The 23862-nt window shown below is 45.1% G+C and overlaps 2 protein-coding genes across 9 annotated transcripts in view; one reads left to right on the top strand and one right to left on the bottom strand.

The window, feature by feature from the left end:
- AKNA (AT-hook transcription factor) overlaps window positions 1-5172 on the top strand; it is a 58330-nt gene extending 53158 nt beyond the window's left edge. For all 5 annotated transcript variants that reach the window (XM_059715553.1, XM_019475842.2, XM_059715554.1 and 2 more), the window contains one exon: window positions 342-5172. In XM_059715553.1, the coding sequence (XP_059571536.1) occupies window positions 342-633 (292 nt within the window). In that variant the 3' untranslated portion in view covers window positions 634-5172. The remainder of the gene's footprint in view (window positions 1-341) is intronic.
- Window positions 5173-7983: 2811 nt separating this feature from the next.
- STXBP1 (syntaxin binding protein 1) overlaps window positions 7984-23862 on the bottom strand; it is a 66989-nt gene continuing 51110 nt past the window's right edge. For 2 of the 4 annotated variants that reach the window (XM_019475879.2, XM_019475880.2), the window contains exons 17-20: window positions 21724-21809; window positions 19793-19947; window positions 17950-18075; window positions 10140-10231 (exon numbers count right to left, since the gene is read on the bottom strand). In XM_019475879.2, the coding sequence (XP_019331424.1) occupies window positions 17966-18075; window positions 19793-19947; window positions 21724-21809 (351 nt within the window). In that variant the 3' untranslated portion in view covers window positions 10140-10231; window positions 17950-17965. Of the gene's footprint in view, window positions 10232-17949; window positions 18076-19792; window positions 19948-21723; window positions 21810-23862 lie in introns of all 4 variants that reach the window. The other 2 variants (XM_014608214.3, XM_006271260.4) reach the window with 1 other exon arrangement.

Genomic DNA, 23862 nt, shown 5'->3' with positions numbered 1-23862 from the left:
CTTAACCACAAGACTAACGTTCTTCCCCAGCTTCCAGTGCCTTAGTAATGAATGGAGATTTTGCACTTCCTTTGGCGGGAGAGGCTGTGAGGGTCCCATGGTCATGGAAGTGAGTCTCAATGTCAGCGCACAGGCGCACACAGCACCAGGGATTCAGTCTGGTAGGTGCCTGCCAGCAGCTTTGCCAAACCTCCCATGCCCTGTACAGGGATAGAATTACTCGGAACAGGTCAGAGTGGCTGAAACATCAGGACATGCTGCCCAGGCTGATGCATAAGAAAATACACATCTCTTCAATGTGGCTGCTTGGAAACACCATGTTTTGTCTTTGCTTTTTCCAGCTACTGTTCTCCAGCAGCATCTACCTCAGTCCCCACCCCGGCTGGCCTTCCTCTCCATTACCCCAGTGGGTACAGGGTGCCAGAGCTGAAGCCCCGGACTGACTGGCAGCAGGCGCATAGGCACCACCGCTCCTTGACACTTGATCTTGACGACCTTGAGGACCTCAACTGGTCTTTGAACAAAGCCGTGGAGGCTGCCAAGAGTGTAAAGCTCACCACCAAGCAGATGAGCAGGTCACTGACCTCTGAACTGAGTAAGGCCAAGGGCCTGAGGGGATCCTGCCTTTTCTGACGGGACCTGGGAGTTGGCTTCCTTGGCACGTGGAGGAAGCAGTCTGATTCAGCAGACCAGGCCTGGTAAAACACCTGGAGATGAGACCCCGAGAACTGTCTTGGGAACTGATTTGCCAAAGAATAACATGCCTCTTCTTCAGCTTCCAACGTCCCATTATGGCGTTGGGTGTGTGGGAGGAGGGCCTCCATTTCACTTCCTGAGGACCCCGTGCTTGGAGCCTCCTTGCTGGATCTCCAGGAGCTGTGTCTGAAGCCCTGTCTACACAGTCATCTCTGCCCATCTCTGAAACCATTCTCCCATATTACAGTTGCCTTAATTAGCAACCTTCTGATTGCTCTGGGCTGCAGGAGGCTCCAGGGTAGCAGAGGGGGTGCCCATTGCACTGAAGGGGCAGCTAGGGTTCGGTCCAGCTCCTCTGTACTTGGTCAGTAGCTTTTAGTTTCTGTGGATTTTTTTCTAAAGGATTATTTGAGATGAAGGCAAGTGGTGACACTCCTTGGGTACTAGACTAGGAGCCTTCCCAGCTTCCCAAGGGGCTAAGACCCGCACTTTAGAACTCCCCGGTTTTGTCTCGAGAGAACCTTCTATTTTCTGTAACATTTTAGCACCTATCCTCCTTAAGAAGGGGGCTTCTCCTTATTGCCTGTCTTGGGATACCGGTATTAAGCCCATGGCTTTCTCGCTGCACTGTGAGATCCCACCCAGGAGCCCCTGCATCATTCCCACCTAGGCCTTAACCTATCATGTTGCTCAAATCTGTCCACTTCTACATGGAGATATCCCAATATACAGCATGTGACAGGGCTGCTGAAAGCAGCCCTGGTGGTCCAAACCCTGTTTACAAGCTGAGCTCTTCCTAGAGCAAGTCTTATTTTGTGCAGGCCCTATTGCAATAAGAGCTGAAGGCCTGTTTGCAGCGAAGTTTACCTCAGAGAGTGCTTGTGATGTCTTAGGGGTCCATATATATATATATATATATATATATATATATATATATATGTTAAAGGTTGGAATGGAGATGAGGTGAGAACTGAAAGAGCTTTGTTATCCAGAACTCAGCCTAGCTGGGGATTCGGTATCATGGTTTGCTTCTCCTCTTTGTCCCTTCTCCCTTCTCCCACCCAAATATCCAGACAGTTCCCCCCCCCCCCCAGCCCCCAGTGCAATTTACAACTTGTGCGATGAAGGGAAAAAATGTAGGACACTCCTGTCAGTCTAACCCCCTAGGCACCATCCTCACTAGACCAGTGGTTAATCCAGCCTTGTTTAACACTTTCCAAAGATGCAGTTGCATGCCCGTTAACTGTTTGAGTGCCTTAGGATGTGCAGTGCACCTCTGGGAAAGGATCAGGTAGCGGAAAGAGGCTTAAGTGAACGAGCACATCAGATAATGCAGTCGAAATAATTTGTAGCAGTTTTTTAAATGATTTCATTCACACCTGGTGTTTTGTAGGGGAGGAGGAAATGTGGAGGGTCAACTGCATTTTCTGTTCCCAATGCCTGATTCTGGAAGGTCGTCGTTGTTCTACCTTCTTGAACTCAGCAGAAGTCCAGTGTGCTCAGCCAGCGGTTTGGGCAGTTTATAATGCTCCACGGATGTTTTGTTTGTTTTAATATGGTTTTCATTGGCATTTGATTTTTACTTTCACAAACATTTCATAGTGACAAAGGTACCCAATCCTGCACTCAAAGCTATGGGCATGGAGCCCTATTTATTTAGTCAAAAAAACCCATGAAGACGTACGAGGAAAAATCACTTTTTTTATATTTTTGGTGAAAAACTTATTTTTTTTTCAAGCATATTGGCAGGTGAAGGAACCCAAAATCTTTTTCCCCTCCTGTTTTTAATAATCTCCCTCCCTTTTTCTTGCGTTTTGAAAAAGGCAAGGGGAGAAAAGAGAGAGAAACGTGATCAATAACTAAACAACTGAAAAATCACTGAGAACCAAAAAATATTTTTAAAAGGTCAACATTTTAAGAAAATCTGCACAGCCAATCGTTTTTGAAGAAAAGCACTTCAAAAAAAAGTTTCAAAAAAGAATTTTTAACCACTTATACTACAGTCAGGGTGCTTTTATAGAGATATAGGAGTCTGAGCTATATATCTACCCAGGTCTTATTTTCAGGATTGTGATCTAGGTTTTTAAATTCCCTTTCTGTTTTTTAATAATTAACCCTCCTATAAATCAGAGGCCAAGTTGAATGTTTCCTCCTTATAAAACCACATGTGCTTTCCTGTCCAGTTAGTTTTAAGGTTTGACTTTTATCAAGCTGAATTGATTCCTTTAAAGATACCCCACTCGGTATGTTGATATAGTCAATATTTCTCATTTGGTAGCTGGTGAGGTCAACTTGCTTTCTTTCTCTGGCCTTGGATGTGTGTGTGTGTGTTTATATATTTCTCAAAATAGTCCTTAGGGCATTTGATGTTTTATATATAATTTATTGTTTTGTTTTTTAAACTGATCCGAATGTGCATGTGTTTAAATGCATCAGAAGGTGCATTAAGCAAACTCCTCTCTAACTTATAATGGTGTTTTGTCTGTGCCAATACAGCGTATATGCTGGGGTTTGTTAGATGAGTAGTCAGAAAGTCGCACAGCCGCCCCAGGGAGCTGGGGCAACCTCCTTTGTTTCTGAGGTTGTGCCATATCAGCATAACCCAACAGCTTATGGAGCTGTTGCAGAAGGGGTCAGGCACTGTTGAGGCTGTGTTCCTCTTGCCAGAGGGCAGGTTAGCATGGATCAAAGGAGGTGGGATTTTCTGCACAGGAGATTCTCTGCATGAGGGTACATCCCAGGACTGCTCCCTACCCAGCACTGTGAAGTGCTTTATCCTGTTTAAAATGGGTCCAGTTCCCAGACTGAACTCTGAAAGCTTCCATTCTAGCAAGATCCTTTCCTTATTGCAGCAGAGGCAGACGTTTTGTGAGGGGGTCACTCACACTCAACCACTAAACATGGTACTTAACTGTAGCTTCTAAAGCAGCAGCTCAGAGAGCATCTGGTCATTACTTTAAACACTTGAGCTGTACAACCCCATGTGCCACATAAGCTCTAGGAGAATCCAGGAGAGAATGGAGGCTGCAAGTACAACTCTGACTCTCTGGTTTCCCATTCAGAGAGGAAGTGAGATGTAGAATCGTCTTTGAAAATTGTCCTGAGTTCATGAGCCAAAAATGAAACCAGCATATAATAAACTGGCATTGGAAGGTTTGCAAGAGAGTCAGCTAGTCATGCTGGTCTACACATAGACATTGCACTGATTTGATTGAACACCAGTTCAACTAATCCCTCATGTGGACACTTTATAGTGATTTAAATCAAGATATAACAAACATGAGCTAATCTGCTCTCAGCCAGCTTTATACCAATTAAGACTGTTCTCTCTCTCTCTCTCTCTCTCTTACACACATATATATGCATACCTGTGTTAGTGTTGTTGCATGGGTTTAAAATCGCATCTTGAGTGAAACCAATGCAGGTTTGTATGTAGACAAGATTTGCAAAGCAAATGGTGATTTTTGGATGCCTATCGGGATGCCCAATGGCAATTTGAGGAAAGGGGCACCTGAAAGTGACCCAATCTGTGTGACTTTCTTTATACATGGGTCTTACCCCAACTGTCCATTTTAAAACATTGTTTTTATAATATATAATAAACCCAGTGGTAACTGTTTTTAATGCAGAAGGCAAATCAGGAGGTCCTGCTCATTTTAGGGAACTTGTGGGGACTCTGAAGAAGTTGTCCCACCACAGACTGAATCACGGGGTAAGAGGAAGTTATGGTTGATCCATCACACCATCAGCAGTGAAGCCTGTTTCAAAAAACACTGAAAAAACAGGGTTGCTTAATAGAGATGGTCTTCAAATCAAGATAGAGAGCAGACCTCCCCTGAGTTAGGGATATTTTGGCATCATCTCTTAAGATTAACCTCTTATGAGGGTGTGCATGCATGTGCATGCTTGCATAGCTCCGTCCATTGTCACTGGAACCCACTGACAACAAACTGGTATGTTGTCAGGGAGGGAGAGAGAGGCCCTTTTCGGTACATCCGTTGTAGCAAACAGCAGTTCCTGTTTAATAGGAAAGGTCTGCTCAGAGCAAAGTTGATCTGTGTGAGTTAAGACTTTGCTAGAAGCAGCTTCCATTGGGTGGGACAAATTCGGACCCAGTATTTAAGGGTGCAACATCATCAACTCTGCAGGAGTTGCACCTGCTTAGAGCAGCTTTAAATTTTGCACATGTGCTTGTTTTCTTATTGCAAAGCGAGTTGTACTGTGGCCAAGAGCAGCTGAGCTATTGAAACCAGGAAACTGTGATTAACCCAGCCTCGCTGGGAGAGTGCAAGAAATTTGTGTGTGCGCGTGTGTGGATACTTAATTCTATTGAAATGCAATAACCAGAAATGAAGGTTACGTTTTCTGCATCCCTCATTTTGTAATAATCTAGCAGAGCCGTTTGGACAGTATTTTGTAATGAGATGATTGCCTATTTTTTAATTAAATAAATTCTGTTTCGTTTGTTTTGTAAAAGCAAGTCTCTTGTGTTTTGGACACATCTCTGTGCTTCAGGAAACATCACCATCCAGCCTAATCAGTATTTGTATTTGGGTACTGCCTGAAGATCCCAACTAAAATGAAGGCTGAATGTGCCTAGGTGCTGGACATATAAATAGTAAGAAGCAGCCCCTCCTCCAAAGAATCAGATCATGGGTGGGTGAGACAAAGGGAAAATCACTTGTTCAAGATCACACAACAAGTCAGAGGCACATCCTGACTTTCAGGGTCTTCTAGGTATTACTATGTTGATACCAAGGTACTTCTGAAGATCTTGTTAGGCACTTTGAAACCAAGTCCACTGCCTGACTAGTGTCCTGTTAAGCCACACAGCCTTTCTCCCAAGTTGTAGCTTCAGTTTTGCTTTCCACACCAAAAGCTCCAAAGGCTTCACTTTTCACCCGGTGACTGTGTTTCGAACCTAGGCAACCTGGTTACCCTTGCGAGGCTGGCCGATGTTTCCATATGTCCAACCCTCCAGCTCAATACCCTTCCAAAATGAAACATTCTCTATTCATCTAAGCCCATTAAAACAAGAAAAAGGGGAGAAAATATTAGGCCACATGGAGTCTGCAGTTGCTAGGAACCTGCAGATACGCAACAGTCAGTATGGCGTGTAGTAGGAGCCAAGAGCTGTGGCAACGCTCCATCTCAGGACAGATGGGGCAGATGGGCTGAGACCTTCACTTGGCTCTGCTAATCCCACCACATCAAATAGTCTCCTCTGCTTAAGGGAGTCACATCTGCTCCCACAACTTTGTCTAAAGGGTACAAGTGCCTCATTTGCAATCAGATGGCCAAAACTCTTCATCCTTATTGTACAGTCGGCAGGATTTCCAGAGCTTGTATCAGCCAACTTAAGCAAGTCCCTTTTGGTCTTGTTTGGGATCCTAAGATAGCAAGCCAACTGGCATTGTTTGTCTCTCTGTAAAAGGAAGACTGGTATGGAAAACAAGGGAGAGGGATGGAGAACTGCCACATACTTCTCTTTTAAATCTGGCCCTTTTGTTTATGTCATCTTTCCCGCCAGCAGTAGTAAGGTTGAAATGGCATATACTCGCTGTGCAGGGAGGTGGTGTGGGGTGCCCCCTCGTGGCATGTGGATGAAACAATGCTGTCAAGGCCTGAGAGTTTCTGTGCCGTTCAGGTAGGATCTCCTCCATCTAACTGTTGCATCCTGCATAGGGTCTGGGATGGCTAAGTAGACATAGTCCCATCTATATGCCCTCTGCTTTTCCACCCTTGGCATCTCATCATAAATATCAGTATGCTGCTTTGCAAACTTTCTAATTTTTGTTATATAAATGAAAACAAACCAGTGTAGGCAGCTACCCAACAGTAACAGAGCAGCTAATGTGTGACAACAGAGAGGAAGGAAATCAGCTTTGATTTCCTAAAGGAATTAAGGTAAGAAAATCAGCTTTGCACTCTCTGTCTCTCTGTGGCTAGGGAAATAAGAGGACCTCATAGCAGAGACCACAGAACCATGTCCACTGGAGTCAGGAGCAAAGCTACCTGGTCCAGGTCAGGTCCAGAATGACAAACCCAGTCACAGCAACACCACATGGAGTCTCTCCAAGTCTTGGTCTGGATTCTACATTTAGGAACGCTCTGTTGATCATGCTGCAGTAACAGCAACAGGCAATGTATTTGTGAGGATGGGGTTTTTTTGTACCAGCGCTAAACTTTGTTGGTATAGCTGTGTCTACATGGGCAGCACTTCAGAGCGTACATGTTCTTGTAGACCAGTAAAACGCTCCTGCAGGAGGCATGGCCCACAAACTGGGTGTTATTACACTTGAGCTGTACAACCCCATGTGCCACATAAGCTCTAGGAGAATCCAGGAGAGAATGGAGGCTGCAAGTACAACTCTGACTCTCTGGTTTCCCATTCAGAGAGGAAGTGAGATGTAGAATCGTCTTTGAAAATTGTCCTGAGTTCATGAGCCAAAAATGAAACCAGCATATAATAAACTGGCATTGGAAGGTTTGCAAGAGAGTCAGCTAGTCATGCTGGTCTACACATAGACATTGCACTGATTTGATTGAACACCAGTTCAACTAATCCCTCATGTGGACACTTTATAGTGATTTAAATCAAGATATAACAAACATGAGCTAATCTGCTCTCAGCCAGCTTTATACCAATTAAGACTGTTCTCTCTCTCTCTCTCTCTCTTACACACATATATATGCATACCTGTGTTAGTGTTGTTGCATGGGTTTAAAATCGCATCTTGAGTGAAACCAATGCAGGTTTGTATGTAGACAAGATTTGCAAAGCAAATGGTGATTTTTGGATGCCTATCGGGATGCCCAATGGCAATTTGAGGAAAGGGGCACCTGAAAGTGACCCAATCTGTGTGACTTTCTTTATACATGGGTCTTACCCCAACTGTCCATTTTAAAGGGGATTCTGTGCCAGCCCTGGGGGGCCAGTACTCTCATCTCCATGAAGCCAACCTGTGCTTCTAGCCAGAAAATTCAGCTAGAATTGCTTGGAATGTGTATAATCTTTTATCTCCTTGAAAAGTTTCCGGAAAAATGAAGGCGGGTCAAAAGAGGGAAATGGATTGAAGACATTCATGAATTATTTTACCCCCTTTTTTGGCCAGCAACTTATGGATGGAAACTGAGAAAATGAACTGTCAGTCCAACAAAGGGAAAAATTATCAGAAGTTTGCAATTCTCCTTCATCTCTTTGTAACCAGCCCCATCATTGATTGTGATGATCTCTCCAAGCCACCTTTCCTTCCCAGCCAGTCAAAATGCACAACACCCTAGACAGCCTTTTGCACCATGTATGGGAGCGCATTTATTTATTGACTCAAGTGCTTTAGTACATAAGAACAGATATACAGAGATGATACATGTTTGTGCCTCAACACTTTCAAACATTTAGATTCCAATAATTTCAAAGGTAAACGAGTTCCAAGACAGACTAGTTTTTTTTTTAATTTTCCATTTTGATAAATTATTTTTATATAAATAACTGTAACCGAAAAAAGAAAATATGTCCAAAATATAAGATCCTGAAGCATTTGCATTGCTAATTAAGAAAAAAAAAATCAAAAGGAACAGGAGGGGAACCAATAAATATCAGTGCAAATGTATACAGCCTTTGCCCTAAAAATACATATTTATATATTTAACTTTATGGGCAAGGAACAAAGGGGAGATGAGAAGAAGAAACCTAAACATCAATGAGCCAAGGGAGAGAAGGCTTAATGGGAGGAAGGGATGGGTTCAATGCCTTCAAAAAAAGACCCAAAAATATTGCAGTGCATCTAACGCAGGAGGCAGGGCTAGAAAGAAAGGAGGAATAATTTAAAAGTAAAAAGGTCTTGTTAAACCACTATACACCAAGCTTGTAAGAACATCACAAGACACATTAATTAATATACACACAGTCTGCTGTGAGAGAGGGACAGGCTGGAGAGACTTAGGAGGGCCAGAGGGAGTTTTGGCGACTTCCACAGTCATCAACATTTCACTACTGGACGACAACAGCAAAAACAAATGGCAGAGGCGTGCTACACGGGTCAGTGCAGGACTGCAGAGGGGACCTCAAGACGAAACCAAGAAGACAACGGCCTTTTTTTTTATTATTCTTTTTTTTTTTTTTTAAACCTAAGTTCAATACTGAGATATAAATGGCCTTGGTTTGTTTCTTTATTCATTTATTTTTTTGCAAGCAAAGAGAGACTTTTTGACCCCACACATTTCAAAACAAAATATCCAGTGTTGTAATTGCCTTTAAGGAATACGCCAAACTGAAGTCGGAAAGGAAATGGGTTGAAGTGTTGGTAGAAAGGGCATGGAGAGCTTGCAGCCCTCCATTGCAAGGAAACTGAGGCACCAGCAAGCCTGGACAGTTCTGGCCTTCTGGCCGTTCTATGGCAGTTATTATGCTAAGGGGCCCCACTTTTAAATGTGCCTCCTTTCTCTCTGTGAATTATGTCTAGGATCACATTTTTCATTAAAAACTAATGCCTGTTCACAGCGGCACAATCCCTGAAAGAAGCTAAGATATTTTCCCTGCCCTTTCTCTCCTCTGGCACATTAGTTAAATGCACCATGAGGCTTTTTGCCTTCCTTTGATTAGCATCAGCTATTGGTCACTGTCAGTCGGCACACCAGACCAGATAAGCCAATGAGCTGATTGGTTATTGCAAATCTAACCCAACGTTCCAGTAGCTAAAGTCCTGATTGGCTGCTCCCAGAAGCCCCATCTAGACATTCAAAGCCAGAGGCCAACTCTTCAGCACTTGCATGACTGATTTGTCCAGATGTGTGCCCACCTCAACATCTGTCCAGAGGGTAAGCCCCAGAGGAGCTGAGGACAGGAATCATGGGTGACCCTCAATTTAACATATTCCTCCACAAACACAAAAAACTACACATTCAAGAACCTCCCCCTCCCCGCCCCAAAAGAAAACCAAGGAAAAACACTGACAGCAGCAACAAAAAAAGAACTCTACCAATTTCAAACTTGAGCAAATTCCCACACGGCGCATTCAGGTTTACATCTGGGTTAGGTACAAGATCACATAGCCATAAATAATTCAGGCGCATCCATCCATCCATACAGAATAAGGAAGGGGGAAAAAAAAAAAACTATTTGGAAAAATTTTCTCTAGCAATGGGTAAATGGGTTACTTGAAAATGAGTTTGTTTTGGTGGGTTTTTTTAATAGCTATATATAGAATATATTTTTCTTTTTAACACAATGCATAATTTTTATTCCCTCCCTGTGGTTAAAATGAGGGATGAGGGCGGGGAGGGACTAGGGGGAGGTTTTTTAACACAAAAACAGGAGAGAAAGCTTGGCTTGGGGTGGGAGATGGACCCATGGTTCAGCAAAGTAACGTTTAATGGGACAGCTAACGGGAGGGCAGCCATGAGCTGGGAAGTTGATTTTCATCATTGTTTCGTTTGCTTTGTTTTGTTTTTTAACTGCTGCTTTCTTCCTCTGTTTTATTCAGTTTCTTCAGCGTGTCCAGCAGTTTCTGTGGAGTGAGGATGTGAGTGGACCCTGTGGGAGGTGGAAGGAAGGAAGAAGAGAAAGTTAGCAGTCTGAAAGGCCAGTTTGGTGGCTTTTGCTCTACAGTCATGCCTATATGCTACCGACTATGGAAGGTCTTGGGTTGCCGAGGTTCCCCGCCACAGTGATGGTTGAGGCAGCACAAGGCATTCGGCAGGGCTGGATTGAAGGTAGGTGCTTGGGGGCCTGTTGCTTAGGGGGGAATTAGTTCCCTTTAGGGGATTTCAGATGGCTAGCCAGAGCACAGTAGAGTGTGCCATCACAGAAGAGTGGTATACAGCTCTACAGACACTGAGTCCACTTGTTTGTGAAACAAGCCTGTGGCTTGAAGTCTGAGCCCCCACGTTCAGCAGAAGGGGTGGCTCTGGCTTCTCACATCTATAGTTGGCACAGGGTTTTGATGGGAAATGGCAGACACAGCTGGATTGCTTTGGCCCTACAGCATACCCTGTAGGCACTGCCTCTCTTGAAGCCAGGGAGAGAAAGGAGAGAGAACACGAGACGGTGTGTGTGAAAGGCATGCGTGAGCACTCAGAAGGCAACCCCACGCTAGTGCATCTGCCCTCCCTCCCTTAGTGACAGCGACTGCCTGGGAGAGGCGACGAGTCCGTCTCTGCTGTTTGTAGTCTTACCTTCAATAGGTAGCACTGTACATTACTGAAATGCTTGCAAAATGTTAAGCCTATGGAATTAAGAGTATTTCTACTGCATAAAAAGGAGAAAAGCAAAAAAGAAACGTATGGAGGCCTGTTAGCACAGCGAGGTGCAGCAACAGAATGATGCATGGAACGTGTGGTGGGATCATGGACTCTGAGTCAACAAAACAGTGCCGACTGTGGAGCGGTGAGCATGGTGTGTGGAGCACAAGGGCTGCTCATGCAGTGGTGGCCTTCAAAGAAAGGCTCCCTCCCCCCACCGCCACCATCTTGGGTGGGAAAGAAGAATCAAATGAAACGGCGTCGGTGCTTGAAAATGTGCATTCCTTGAGGCATGAAGAAGAGGTGTGGAGGGGGACGGAAGGTAGCTGCAAGCCAGACTTAAATCTGTAGACAGACAAAACCTTCAGCTGTGAGCTATGCCTAAGTCTCTACAGGCTGGGTGGGAATAAAAGTATTGGTGTGACTGTGAGACATAAGAGGAGCCTGGTTTCTTCTGCCTGGAGCAAACAGCATTCTTGGATGAAGGAGGCTATCGGATGGGTCACTCACACTTTGGCTGCTATGATGAGAGATGCTGGAACAGGCTAGAGAAGAAGAAAAGCAGGGAAAGGATGCAGGGAACTTAGGTAAGTTCTTTCACATCAAGAACTTTCACAACGGGCGCCTTTCCCAGCTTTCCACGCAGCTCAGTCCTTTGCTTTACCAGTCAGCATGTCAAATCTCCAGCTATATGCTTAACCATACCTTGCACGTAGTCTAGGTTATTTGAACACTCTTGTTATTGCACTGCCAAATTCTAGTATGTTTTCCAATAAAGTGCATGGAGATGCCTGGCTTAGAAACAGTTTCACAGGGAAACCAGGCTGGACTTTGCTCCTTCCCACACGTGGGAATCCATTGCAACTCCACAACTTCTGTGGAACATTTCACTCTTGTACAAGTATAACTGAGGTTGCAGTCTTAAACCCTACCTCAGTGGTGCCAGTGGAAAAGTCCTTAGTTTTCAGATGTGCAATTTCTTTGGCTTGCCTCTGGTGTGCCTCATCCCTACCTGCTTTCAACTTCTACCCCCGCCCACGTTGTTTTCTCTAGAACTGCCTCCCACATGAAAATAAATGCTAGGATTTCCTGCCATGGAAGCACAGTGGAGTGGTGGCTCTGCAGTGCCCCATGTTTCCCCTGGGATGGGGAGCAGCATCCTACCACCCCAACCTTGCACCATGATTGCATCCTGGGAGACTAAGTCCCCAAATCCCAGATCTAGAGGGCACCCACTGAGATTAACAGGAAACAGGTCTAAAACTAACAAGAGAAAGTTCTTAAGTTCTTTTTTTTATGCAGCGCGTAGTTCACTTATGGAACTCATGGCCACAGGAAGTTATAAAAGTAGAAAGCATAGCCAGGTTCAGAAAAGAACTAGAGAAATTCAAGGATGATAGATCTGTTAATAGCTATCAAGAAGAAAGTTGGGATGTATCCTCTGACATTTCTAAACCAACAGTGGGAGATGCCGGAGACACTATGACAGGGGATATATCACTCCCTATATACCCTGTCATATGCTCTCCCTCTAAAGCATTCACTCCTGCCTCTGTGGAAGACAGGATGCTGGCTAGGTGGACCACTGGTCTGACCCAGTATGACACTGCTTATGTTCTTATGTGGCCTGGCTAGCTGCTGACAATGAGAGCTGTGTTTTGCTATTATAGGGTTCGCCTGGACCTAGGGCCCCTTGTTGGAAAAAATTAATCAGCACTTTCTGATGCATCAGATCTGCCCCTCTTATACACCTAAACCCACAGCTGCTTGCCATAGTGCTGCACTTAGGGCTGCTATACAAGTGCAGGGAGCCTGCTCCAACGTACTGCAATTTCAGAGCATCGGTGCAGACTCGAACTGGAGCGTGGAAATTACCACGTTCCAGCAGACTCCAGCGTCATGTGTGTCAGCATTTGATAAGCTTCAGTTCAAAGCGCCCCACCACCATTTTTCAGCACGGGGACACGTGATGCTCCAGGAACTTTTAATTACTGTGGATCTCGGAGCTGCACTACATCACCACCCCGACCCCAAATGCCTCCAGAGCACGTGTATAAATTAAACACCTTTATATGTTAGATACAGCCTAGGCCCACCCAGTCATTACATGCACAGTATATACCACTACACTCTGTTCACTTGCTTGTTCTCCTGGGAAGATGTCAACATCACATCCCAGTACTCTTACAGAGAAACAAGATTTCCCACCTGGGTTTGCTTGGGGCTTGGGGCTGGATTCTGATTTCACCCATGCTGATTTCACACCAATTGAAGTCCACTGGCTTCAACACAGTTACTCCTGATTTACTCCCTGGTGTAACTGGCATCAGAATTAAGCCGTTGTTCTCCCTCTTACACTATTTACAAAGAAAGCCCAACTCCAAACTGTTCATCAGCTTCCAATTTGCTCAGCAACCAGGCAGACGAGAACCTGATGGTGTTTAACACTGAAAAATGCAAGGTTCTCCACCTTGTGAGGAAAAATCTGCAGCATCCTTATAGGCTCAGCAGTGCTACGCTGGCTAGTACTATGGAAGAAAGAGACTTGGGGGTCATGACTGTCCACAAGATGAACATGAGCCTTCAATGCGATGCTGCAGCTAGTAAAGCGACCAAAACACTGGCTTGCATTCATATATACTTCTCAAGCAAATCCGGGGACGTCATTCTCCCCTTGTACTCGGCCTTGATGAGGCTGCAGCTGGAGTACTACGTCCAGTTTTGGGCCCCACAATTCAAAAAGGATGTGGAGAAGCTTGAGAGAGTCCAGAGAAGAGCCACGCGCATGATCAGAGGTCAAGAAAACAGACCTTACGATGACAGGCTGAGCGCTATGGGGCTCTTTAGCCTGGAAAAGCGCAGGCTCAGGGGTGATCTGGTGGCCACCTATAAGTTTATCAGGGTTGCTCACCAGTATCTGGGGGAATGTTTGTTCACCAGAGTGCCCCAAGGGATGATGAGGTCGAACAGTTATAAACTCCTGCAAGACTGTTTCAGGCTGGACATAAGGAAGAATTTCTTTACTATCCGAGCCACCAAGGTCTGCAATAGCCTGCCATTGGAGGTGGTTCAAGCACCTACATTGAACGCCTTCAAGAAAAAATTGGATGCTTATCTTGCTGGGATCCTATGACCCCTGCTGACTTCCTGCCCTTTGGGCGGGGGGCTGGACTCGGATGATCTTCCGAGGTCCCTTCCATCCCTAATGTCTATGAAATCTATGAATCCCTTTCTCATGCAGACCCAAAAACTACTCAGGATTAATTATAATGGGGACCTTATAAGAATCTAGCCCTGAGCCAGGACTGGCTCTGGTGCTTGGGCACTGGATTGCCCTTGTATAACGTACACAAGGCAAAAAGCTCTTTACACTCCCCTTTCTTTTAAATAAAGGAATCCTGACCCTCGTATCACTATGTGTTGTTAGCTAGGGGCATCTTCGGAGCTGACACTGTTCACCTTGCCCTGTTTTATCTTTTTTTTTCTGTCCTGATGAGGGGACACATAAGGATTAGGATGCGGTTCATTAAACTTGTATCCGTGGTTGAGTCCAGCCATCACCTAAACTTTGGCCTAGCAGCTAGCTCCCTTTCCCACAAAGATACTCAGTCCCCACCCTCTCCATCACATCAGTTATGGGGAAGGAAGGAGCCTACTGTATTGAACCAATGACTGTGTTAATGCAAAGCACTTCCTCTGACTCTGGGTACAGGTGCCTCCTTGTTCAGACTAAGCATGGGTGCTCTCTAGAATGCTTTCTCTCTGGCTGCGTAATTATAGCATAAGGGAGAGGGAGCAGATGCATAGTGGTTCTGCTCATCCTAATCCATGGACGCGCCTCGCCAACTGCGGCTCGTGAACACAGAACTTCCTTGTACTCTGTTCTCTATGTTGCACAATGAAGTTCCCTCGTAGATGATACGTTGCTACATAAAGACTATAAGGGAGGGAGTGGGGAATAAACACAGCCCTTTCACTCCATTTGATCCTGCTTCTTCTGACATGGACAGCTAGTATAACACAGCAGAGAGAGGCAGTTTGAGGAAAACTCAGCCGCACGCAACAGATCAACACAAGAGGAAATGTTTTCTTTTGGAGCCGATGGAATTAAGAACTCATCTTCCCTTTTCTCCCCAGGCTCCTTGCTCTCCTGCTCCTGAACCACCAGGGATAAAGCAATCAATGGAAGGAAACCACATTTCCAGCTTGCCTTGGTTTTCACCCCTGTGCCAGCCAGTTTAGGCAGGCTGAACTGCTCTTTTTGGAGAGAAATGCAACTAGCAAGATATGGAAACTCTCCGTGACCGGAGCAGCTGGTGAGCCCCACTCTCATCTGTGTTGCATGGCTCCTAAGAAAATTATCTGCTACAAAATGGCTTGAAAGACTGAGGGTTCCCAAGGCACCTACCTGCAATATTGCAGCATTGCTATGCCAAAACATTTGAAAATCAAGGTAAGCTATAGTCACCATAAGATGTTATGATGTTATACAGATCAATATATATCAGATCTTTCTTTTATTGCCTTCTTTTTTTCTGCAGCCCTTTGGGTATCGCATTGCTTTTCTCTTTAACCAGGATGCCCAAAATCTACTTTAACAACAAACTGAGTCATGTAATTGCAAGTCTCCAATTGCATTAGGAGAAAAGGAAATATCGCAACAGTGGTAACATGCTCAGTCTATTCCCAAAAATAATAAGGCGCTTCACAAAAAGGCAAGTATGACTGTCCATTGGGGAAACCGATGAAGAAGGGTAGAAAGACTTACTCAACCCCACATAGGATCCGTAGCAGATTCTCTTGGCTTGTAAAGTTATTGGCAATTAATGGAGGTGTGGAAAGTCTTGCTAGGATAAATGCCTTTGGCTGAGAATCCCCAATGATGCAGTCTGAGCCTGAGCTCTTATTGCCTTGGGAAATTTGTTTACTGAAGGATCCATCTTACACCCAGTCTCCTAAAAGCATTAAAATGTATCTTGCACCGAACACTGTGCCCTTGCCTGCAATCAGCAGGACTCCTGACCTGAGGATAAGCTTCCATGGTGATGCTACAGATGGGCTGGAAGGATCTAGCTGCTTTTAACCAATGCTTTCCTAGGTTGTGTCCAGGTGGAAGCAGAGATCAAGACCCAAGAGCAAAGTTGGTTGTGTGCTGCATGGGGTAGAGATCTTGGCTCTGCTGACAGCAACTCTTTCGTGTTTCCTGACTCACTGTGCCCTACACAGGGACTGGGTGTGTGACAAAACTGGAAGGTTGAGCTAATTTGTCATCTTGAGTGCATGCTGGGCAATGCTTGTAAGCAGTCCAGGCAAGCAGAAGTGTTACTGTCATTATAGATGGTTTTGGCCCAAAATATATTTAGTCATGCCACACATCCATTCTCTGTTACACTCTCTAATTCACTTCTCTCTGTTGCAATAAAATAGTTTTTGTCCCTAACTATCATTCACAGGCTGCTTGGGTTAGCATTGGAGCACTGGTTGAAGAGACTTACAGTCTGTGTGGCCCATAGATCTGTGTTAAAATGATGAAAGTAGCTGCAATAAGATCCTGTCTGCACAAAACTGAAGAGCACCTGCCAATCCCCATGAGAATCTTCCTGACAATCCCTAGCATGCGTTGGACAGAGTGACAGGCAGGGAAGGCAGAGGCGCAGCTCCTCTTCACTGCAGCTCACAGAGGCAGTGCCAACCACATGAGCATTTTGGTGATGAAAGTTGACAGGAGGGACTTGCTGACGAGAAACAGGAATAGCAAACATCCAGCCCCATTTGCATCAATGTGGCTCTCATATCTCATGACCCTTCAAGAGCTCATGCAATGCAAACAAGGCACTGGGAGCATTTCTAGGACTTAGAGAGAGAGTTTTGACTATATCCCCATTAGAAAATGAGTTGGATCCATCCTGATGGAGTTCCACTTACCTCCATTGACTTACACCTGGGGCCAACTGGCTTTTTACCTTTTTTACTACTTTTGTCCATTCCCAGTTTATCCTCAGACCCTTCTGAACAAACCCCATCCTCATCCCTAGGGACTGTGACTCAGAACTCCACTAAACATCATTACTGGCCTTAAGACTGAAGCCCTTTACATATATTGCCTTTGTTTTCCTATGGATGCTTAAGCACAACAAAGCCACAGTCCTCTTGGGTGAAATCCTGGCCCTAGTCAATCAGAGTTTTTCCATTGACTTAAAATCCATGTTTCTAATGTAGCTGATGTTTTAACACTGCTTCCTTTTACTTTATTCCCTTGATACACTGTTACGTCCCTCCCCCCCCCCCCCAACAATCCTGATGGCAGACCACTGAGAAAGTTTCTTAAGGGAAACACCATTTTAGGTGGCTTTTAATCTCTCAACATCTTCTTGCAAAGTGGAAAGGGAAAGAGAACTGGGAACATTTATTTCACTTAGGGTAGTGAACACTGTACTACTGTACAGCAGTGTTGCACACTAGCACGAGGTTGTACAGACCCTGTCACTGGGAAATCCAGGTTCATCACAAGCCATGACCTTGCTTTACATGGAGCCCAAATCAGGGACATTCTTGTTCTAGCTACAATTTGCTCCTCTCATGCTGCAAATCCACATTTATGCTCTCTGGACCCAACATAAAGCATCAAATCCACAGATATGCTTTTCAGGCCTTCAAATCACCATCTCAAGCTCTTTTCCCACTCAGATGCCTTTAAAGGCAAGCAGCTCTCCAGTCAGGTTGAAAACACCAAACCGTTTCCCCCTGCATCTCTATGACTACATAATGGGTAACTAATGGCATGAGGACGCTGACAAGTTTTGCTCAAAAGAGTTTCATGATAGAGGGTTAATGGAGGCAGCACTGGACACATTTTCAAATTGGTAGTAAGAACCGCAAGCATTTTCTCATCAAAGAACCAAAAACAGAATAAAAAGGAAAAAAAATAATATCAAAGGACATAATAACGGAAGAATCAAAGAAAACCCTTCAGAGTGGAAGAGTTTCTTTTCTTTAGTAAGCTGCTTTTACTTTGTTTCTTTGGCTCTCACTCCATTGCTGGAGCCTGATCCTCAAAAGATACCCTAGTGGAGTCCCTGAAGTCGGGGTGCCTCAGGTCCATGAGAAATTTGGTGGGAGTAAGAATGTGAGTAGAACCTGTGAGAGAACAGAGGTGGGCTGACTTCTTAAACAGAAATAAATTAAAGGAGCATGCCAACTTAGGCCTAATAGTCATAATACACAGCAGGTGAGGATGTGTGAGAAAGCCACTGAGAGAGACAGAGAGAGATGAGGATGAACGAATGACCAGGTTAGCAGTGCTGCGTGCAGAAACACTTAAGATCAGAAGCTGGGCTTATTCAGTCACCACTGGGCCTCCATAGTGTTTCTGTGAACAGCCTATCATCCACCTCCTCCCACACACTTTGCATCAGATTCCTACATGATTCCTACATCTACAAACCAGACTAGACCCCAAGCCTGTACTGCAGACCCAATGCAATGCCCACTGAAGTCAATGGGAATTATCCCATTGCCTCTAATGGACACTGTATCAGGTCATGAGAGAGGTCCAGTCCACCCGCTGTCCTTCAGTCGTAACCCTTCTTAGCCAGGAGGCCCTGAGGTAGACTGCTGCCACCCAGAAAGTGTCTGAGATGCTCATCATCCACAGTGAACATTAAACATACATGCAACAATTATTGAGTCATAGACCAGAGTGCACATTAACATTAGATATTAAAATATGGTGAGAACATTTACGTTATCCAGTACACAAAACAGCACTGAGAAATGGTTGACAAGATGAACAGGATGGGGGGGAAGAGAGGGTTAGAGGTAAGGGGCAAGGGTGGGTGGAGTTGGGGGGTTGGGAGGGAAGGAATTGTGTGTTCCAGTGGGAAAAAATCCAGTGAGCAGATGAGGTACCAGTTAGAGAGGATCCACTGGGGTGGTGGCACTGGCCTAAGTGTTGTCCTTGTCAAGCTGAGCAGTAGTGTATTAATGATGTAATCACAAGTAGATTCAGCACAGCTCACAGCACTAGCCCAGCAAGTGAAGTCAGCATGAACAACTTTAGGATTCAGGAACACAAGCATCTAGAAGCACTCTCCAGAACCAGCTGTAGTTTCTACCATACTGCTCTGCCAACATCCTCTCCTTAACCCATAGCTCTTCCCACGCCATACTGATAGATACAGAGCACCCATAAAGCACTTCCGTCTTGACCAGTAGCAAGGAAAAGGCCAGGTCCCTCTATGTCAGAATCATGCAGTAGCCAGTTGTGTCCCCATTGTGTGCGTCTGGCTCATCATTCTTTGATGACCAGCAGGATATCAGTTCTGCCCCTGCCACATCAACATATTCTGCACCTCCCATATCACAGCACCACCAAGAATTTGCCCTTGGGAGGGAGAAAAATATGCGGAGAGGCATGTATTTTCTGATTATCCAGGTGTTACAGAACCAAACTGATCACTTCAAGAATCAAGAAGAAAACTTCTATTTTCATCCTATTCCATCAACTCCACTTTCCTACATGATGGATTGCAATATTAGTGGGGAAAGGAGGATTTCCTGCCTCTGATGCATCATATGTTGGCCACTCCCAGAGGCGGGACAGAAGACTTGATGGGCTTATTTGTAGGAGGCAAATCCTATGTTCTTATACAGGGTTGAGGACGTAGGAAAAAATGAGTTTTCCGTATAAGTTCTTCCCATGCAGTCATCTGGAGACTGGATTTTGTTTGCTTGCCTTTAGCATGGAGAAAGAAGCAGCATTCAGAGCCAGGTGAGTAAAAGAAAAGCATGGGATGGAGCCAGAGAGTGCAATGGAGCTGTGCATGGCTCTGCTTCGAACACCTGTGGTACTCACCTATTAGCACCTCCCACTTTCCGCTGGCTTGCGTCACCTCATAGGCGCAGCGCATCTCATTCAGGCTCGTGCCCCCAAGGATGAAGATGATGAGACGGGGGCCACTTCTGTACTCACCAGGGGCCTTGTTCTTGTGCCAGTGTCCATAGCGGGCGCTAAATAGGGAAAAGAAGATACAGTGAGGGGTAATAGAGAGCATCCACACTCAGATTGCCTTGCAATCACTACATGCAGAGACAATCAACTCCTGGATCTGCTATTTGCTGAGAAAGAGGGAAGATATCTGATGAATTCTTCTGGATGGTCCTGGGTACAAGAATGCCTGAGCAGTGGCCAGGGATTCAGGACTCTTGGGTTCCTTCTACAGTTTTGGGTAAGTTAGTGTATAGATAAGGAATCTGTAGCAGAGAGCTTAATACTGAAGTGGAAAAGTAGTCCTACCTCCTGGCCTATAGGGCTATGGGGAGGATTAGTTAAAATGTTTATAAATTATTATTATTATTGTCCATTCATCTCAGGCAGCAGTAATAACCCACACTCTGCATGCAGAGATCTTCATTGGTTTTCAGTGATAAATATTATCCATCTTTAATAGATAGGGGAACTGAGACACAAGGTAGTGCAGTGACTCAAGGTTGACATCAGACTGGGTCACAAACCTGATGAACAGCCTGACACTGTTTTCCATTATTATGAGGGTCTGTTTAGGAAGAAATTAGGACACAAATTCCAAGTGTTGAAGCAGAACAGGAGTGAGATACAAAAACAGAGTGAGGGGATGGCTGGTGGTTCAGGATTGGATTAGGGAGGGCTGCTGTAGGATAGAAGTGAGATACGCCTACCCTAGGCCTTGCTCTGGTCAGCCTGACTAGCCTTTCACTTCCATGGAGTATCAACATATCAAAAGAGAAACAATGAAGAAATGAAAAGAGAGTTACTGAGTGCCAGTTGTTGGTACTGGGGAATTAAGTGTTTATCTGTCTGCATAATGCTGATGTAACTAGTCTCAGACTCTCCTTTGGGAAAGGTGGGACCTTTCCCAAAGGAGGTGTGCATATGGGGTGCGTATCTTTCTACTTCACAGGCAAGCTGTGAAGAGAAAACCCAGAGATATTTGTAAGGCACAGACCCTAGGTAGAAGTCATGTCTGTAGCAGTGCAACCATCAGTACACACAGGTATAAAAAAATCAATAGACCAATGACATAAACCTCTAAACCAGGTAACTTTTCCCAATCCGGCAGAGCAGTGGGGGCCAGCCTTTTTGGCAGATGTGCCACAAATTAGCCCTGTACTCTCTCTGAGTACTGCTCCACTCTCCTTTCTCTGTCTGGTCTGCTGCTCTGATATCTGCTCCCTGCTCAATCTGCTGCTGTGCTGCCTGTCCCCTCCCTAATCTGCCATGTGCTACACACAGAGCTTGCCTGTGCCACTTGTGGTACACATGCCAAAGGGTGGCCACCCCTATGGTAGAGAATTTGCTCTGAAAGACTCAGAGGTACAATTCTTCTGGTATAAGTGACATCAGTTTAGAATCGGTCTGTCCACATTCATCCCAGGCTAGCTGGTGGCTGAAAGGAAACAGGCTGTTACCTGGTTCCCCCATTGTCCCCGTAACAGTGACCTACTGAGTGAGCTACCCCAGAGGAGCTGCGTATCTGTCTGTTCTGGGCGCCGGTGTCATTTCCATTAATATTCATAAACAATGTAAACTATAAAGTATATACGTGTCTGTTCAGGATTTCAGATACTGCAGTGATGTGAGTCACATCAACAGCTGGCCTAGTCAAGGCCTCACTGAATCCTATGTGACCTATAATGTCCTGAAACAGGAAGAAGCTGGATTGTGAATCTACACATCATGGGATTAGATTTGAAGCTACATGTTGATAAGGGAAAAGCACTGGCACCTCTTCCCAGGACTGAACCTACCTGACAGCAGTGGTACTGAAAGAGGCTGAGGAGCGGGTAGAGATATAGGGATAGTGCTTTGTGTCCAGTTTGTCCTCAATAGCATCCTGGAAAGATAAGAACCTGATATCAGTATTTAGGGAAGCCAAAGTTACCATTGGTTGGACCAGAGCTGTGGTTCATCTCCTCAGGCAGCTTTTTGGACCCAGTTATGGAGATACTCTGAGAAAAAGTTCTCCTGAAGTCTCAGAAGTATCCCTCAAGGAAAAGAGCCCTGATACCCCCAAGCCAGGACAGACCCTTCCTGCTCCTTCCTGGATTTATTAGCTAGCCCAGTGAGCAACAGTCACTCCATGCCACAGACAATATGCAGGAGCAGCTACTGACCTGCCAGCCTCTGACCTATATCAAATGCCAAGCCCTGTGCCAGGCTGGGCTTCAGAGGGGCTCAAGAGAAGGTCCCTATGGGAGCAAGTCTGCTCTGTTTGAGCAATGACCATCTCCTGAGCACGTGGCCTATGCTTTCCTTTACAGCAGTTGCTGTTCTCCAGATTCCTCATCGTGACTTTCTCTGGTATGAACCAGAAGCTGCTTTATTCTTTACCTAATTACTATCAGCAGGACCCCTGGTATCAGCATTGACTTTTGTGGACAATGCAGTGTTGGGGAAAGAATAAAACTGGAGAATCATTTGTAAAGCTTAGTATTCATTTTTGTTTCACCTTCTTTGTAATAAGAACAGCTGCACTTTGAGGGACAGCATCAGGTGCTGGCCATATGATTCACTTGGAATGAATATAAAATAAAAGGGAGCTCCTGACTGCAGCTGCAGAACTCAGGAAGAACCTGAGTTAAATTAAGCCAGGCTCTGGTGACTACTGTCACCACACATCCTACATTAGATTCAACAGTCATGGAATGAGACTCATAGCTAGTTAATTTTACTGTCGAGCCTATGATTACAGGGTTGGCTGTATACTTTGGGGCTGGGATTTTTAAAGGCTACTATGGCAGTTGTATGTGCAACTGTGTACAGCTTCTGTGAGAATCCCACTTTAGGTTCAAAGCTAACCCTAGTCCTCAAGCCATCACAGGATGCGAAGGTAGGGATTTCCTGGCCAGTCACCCCCTTGTCCAATCACACCAGGAAAGAACAAATTACTTGTTTTTGTGCTTCTGAGTAATCTCCAGTGCTCCCCTAAATTACTTGTGCCTACAACCATCTTAGTGCCTTCCCTGCTGTCCTTAGTCACATTGGTCCTTTACTGATAGCTTTACCAGGGTGCTTTGCTATCTCCCGTTGGGACGTGGCACTAGTTTAAATGACACCTTCACTTAAATTGTTTTCATTAAATCAGCACAAACCACTGCTTGCTCCACTCCCTTTGTGTTAGCTTAAACTTTTTCTCAAATGAGTTATGTTAAACCAGAATAAAAGTGTCAACAGAGGGGCTTGTACCAGTTAAACTACACTAATTTAATTCATGCTGCTTCTTCCCCATGCAGATAGGGCTGGGGTCACCTCTAGGTTACTTTCCTCCAGTGCTGTGCAAACTGCAGGTCACAGGCTGATCTTGGCTATGCCTGTGCATTGACTTCAGTAGATTGTTCTGGATTTACATCCATGTAAGTGAGATCAGAATTTGGCCCTGGCTTCCACTCCCTACAATCAAATCACTAGGACCCACACTCATACTGAAGACCGAAAAAAATGAACCCACTAAGTTCTTTGTTATGCTAATGCTCAACACCAAGGGGTGAGAAGAGGGAAAGTCGGACACTTCTGAGAAAGATGAGCGAGTCAGGTGTTTGGCTGACATCCGTCTTAAATAGGGAGCTTTCTGCTTCTAGCCTTTTACAACCACCTCCTGCCACCCACCAGCTCTTTAAGCCTGACAGTGATTATTACCAGGAGCTTTCCAGTTAGACCTACTAAGAACCCTGCTGTGCTGCACATCCCGAATGAATCACTATCAGCTGCTCTAGTGAGTCATCTTACACAACCCTGATGCGGGTCCCAGCTGAGACTACTGAGCTTGGATCAGCTCCTCCTCATTGTCTTCTTCAAGGTCCATTGATTGGAGAAATGTTTATAAAACCACAGAAGGAAACAGCTGTCTCTGGGGTTGTGAGGAAGAAGGTAACTGGTTTGTCCTGGAA

The sequence above is a fragment of the Alligator mississippiensis genome, chromosome 12 (genome assembly GCF_030867095.1).
Source record: "Alligator mississippiensis isolate rAllMis1 chromosome 12, rAllMis1, whole genome shotgun sequence".
Taxonomy (NCBI): domain Eukaryota; kingdom Metazoa; phylum Chordata; order Crocodylia; family Alligatoridae; genus Alligator; species Alligator mississippiensis.
The sequence above is the reverse complement of the archived record's forward strand: the minus strand, read 5'-3'. Positions and strand labels throughout refer to the sequence as shown.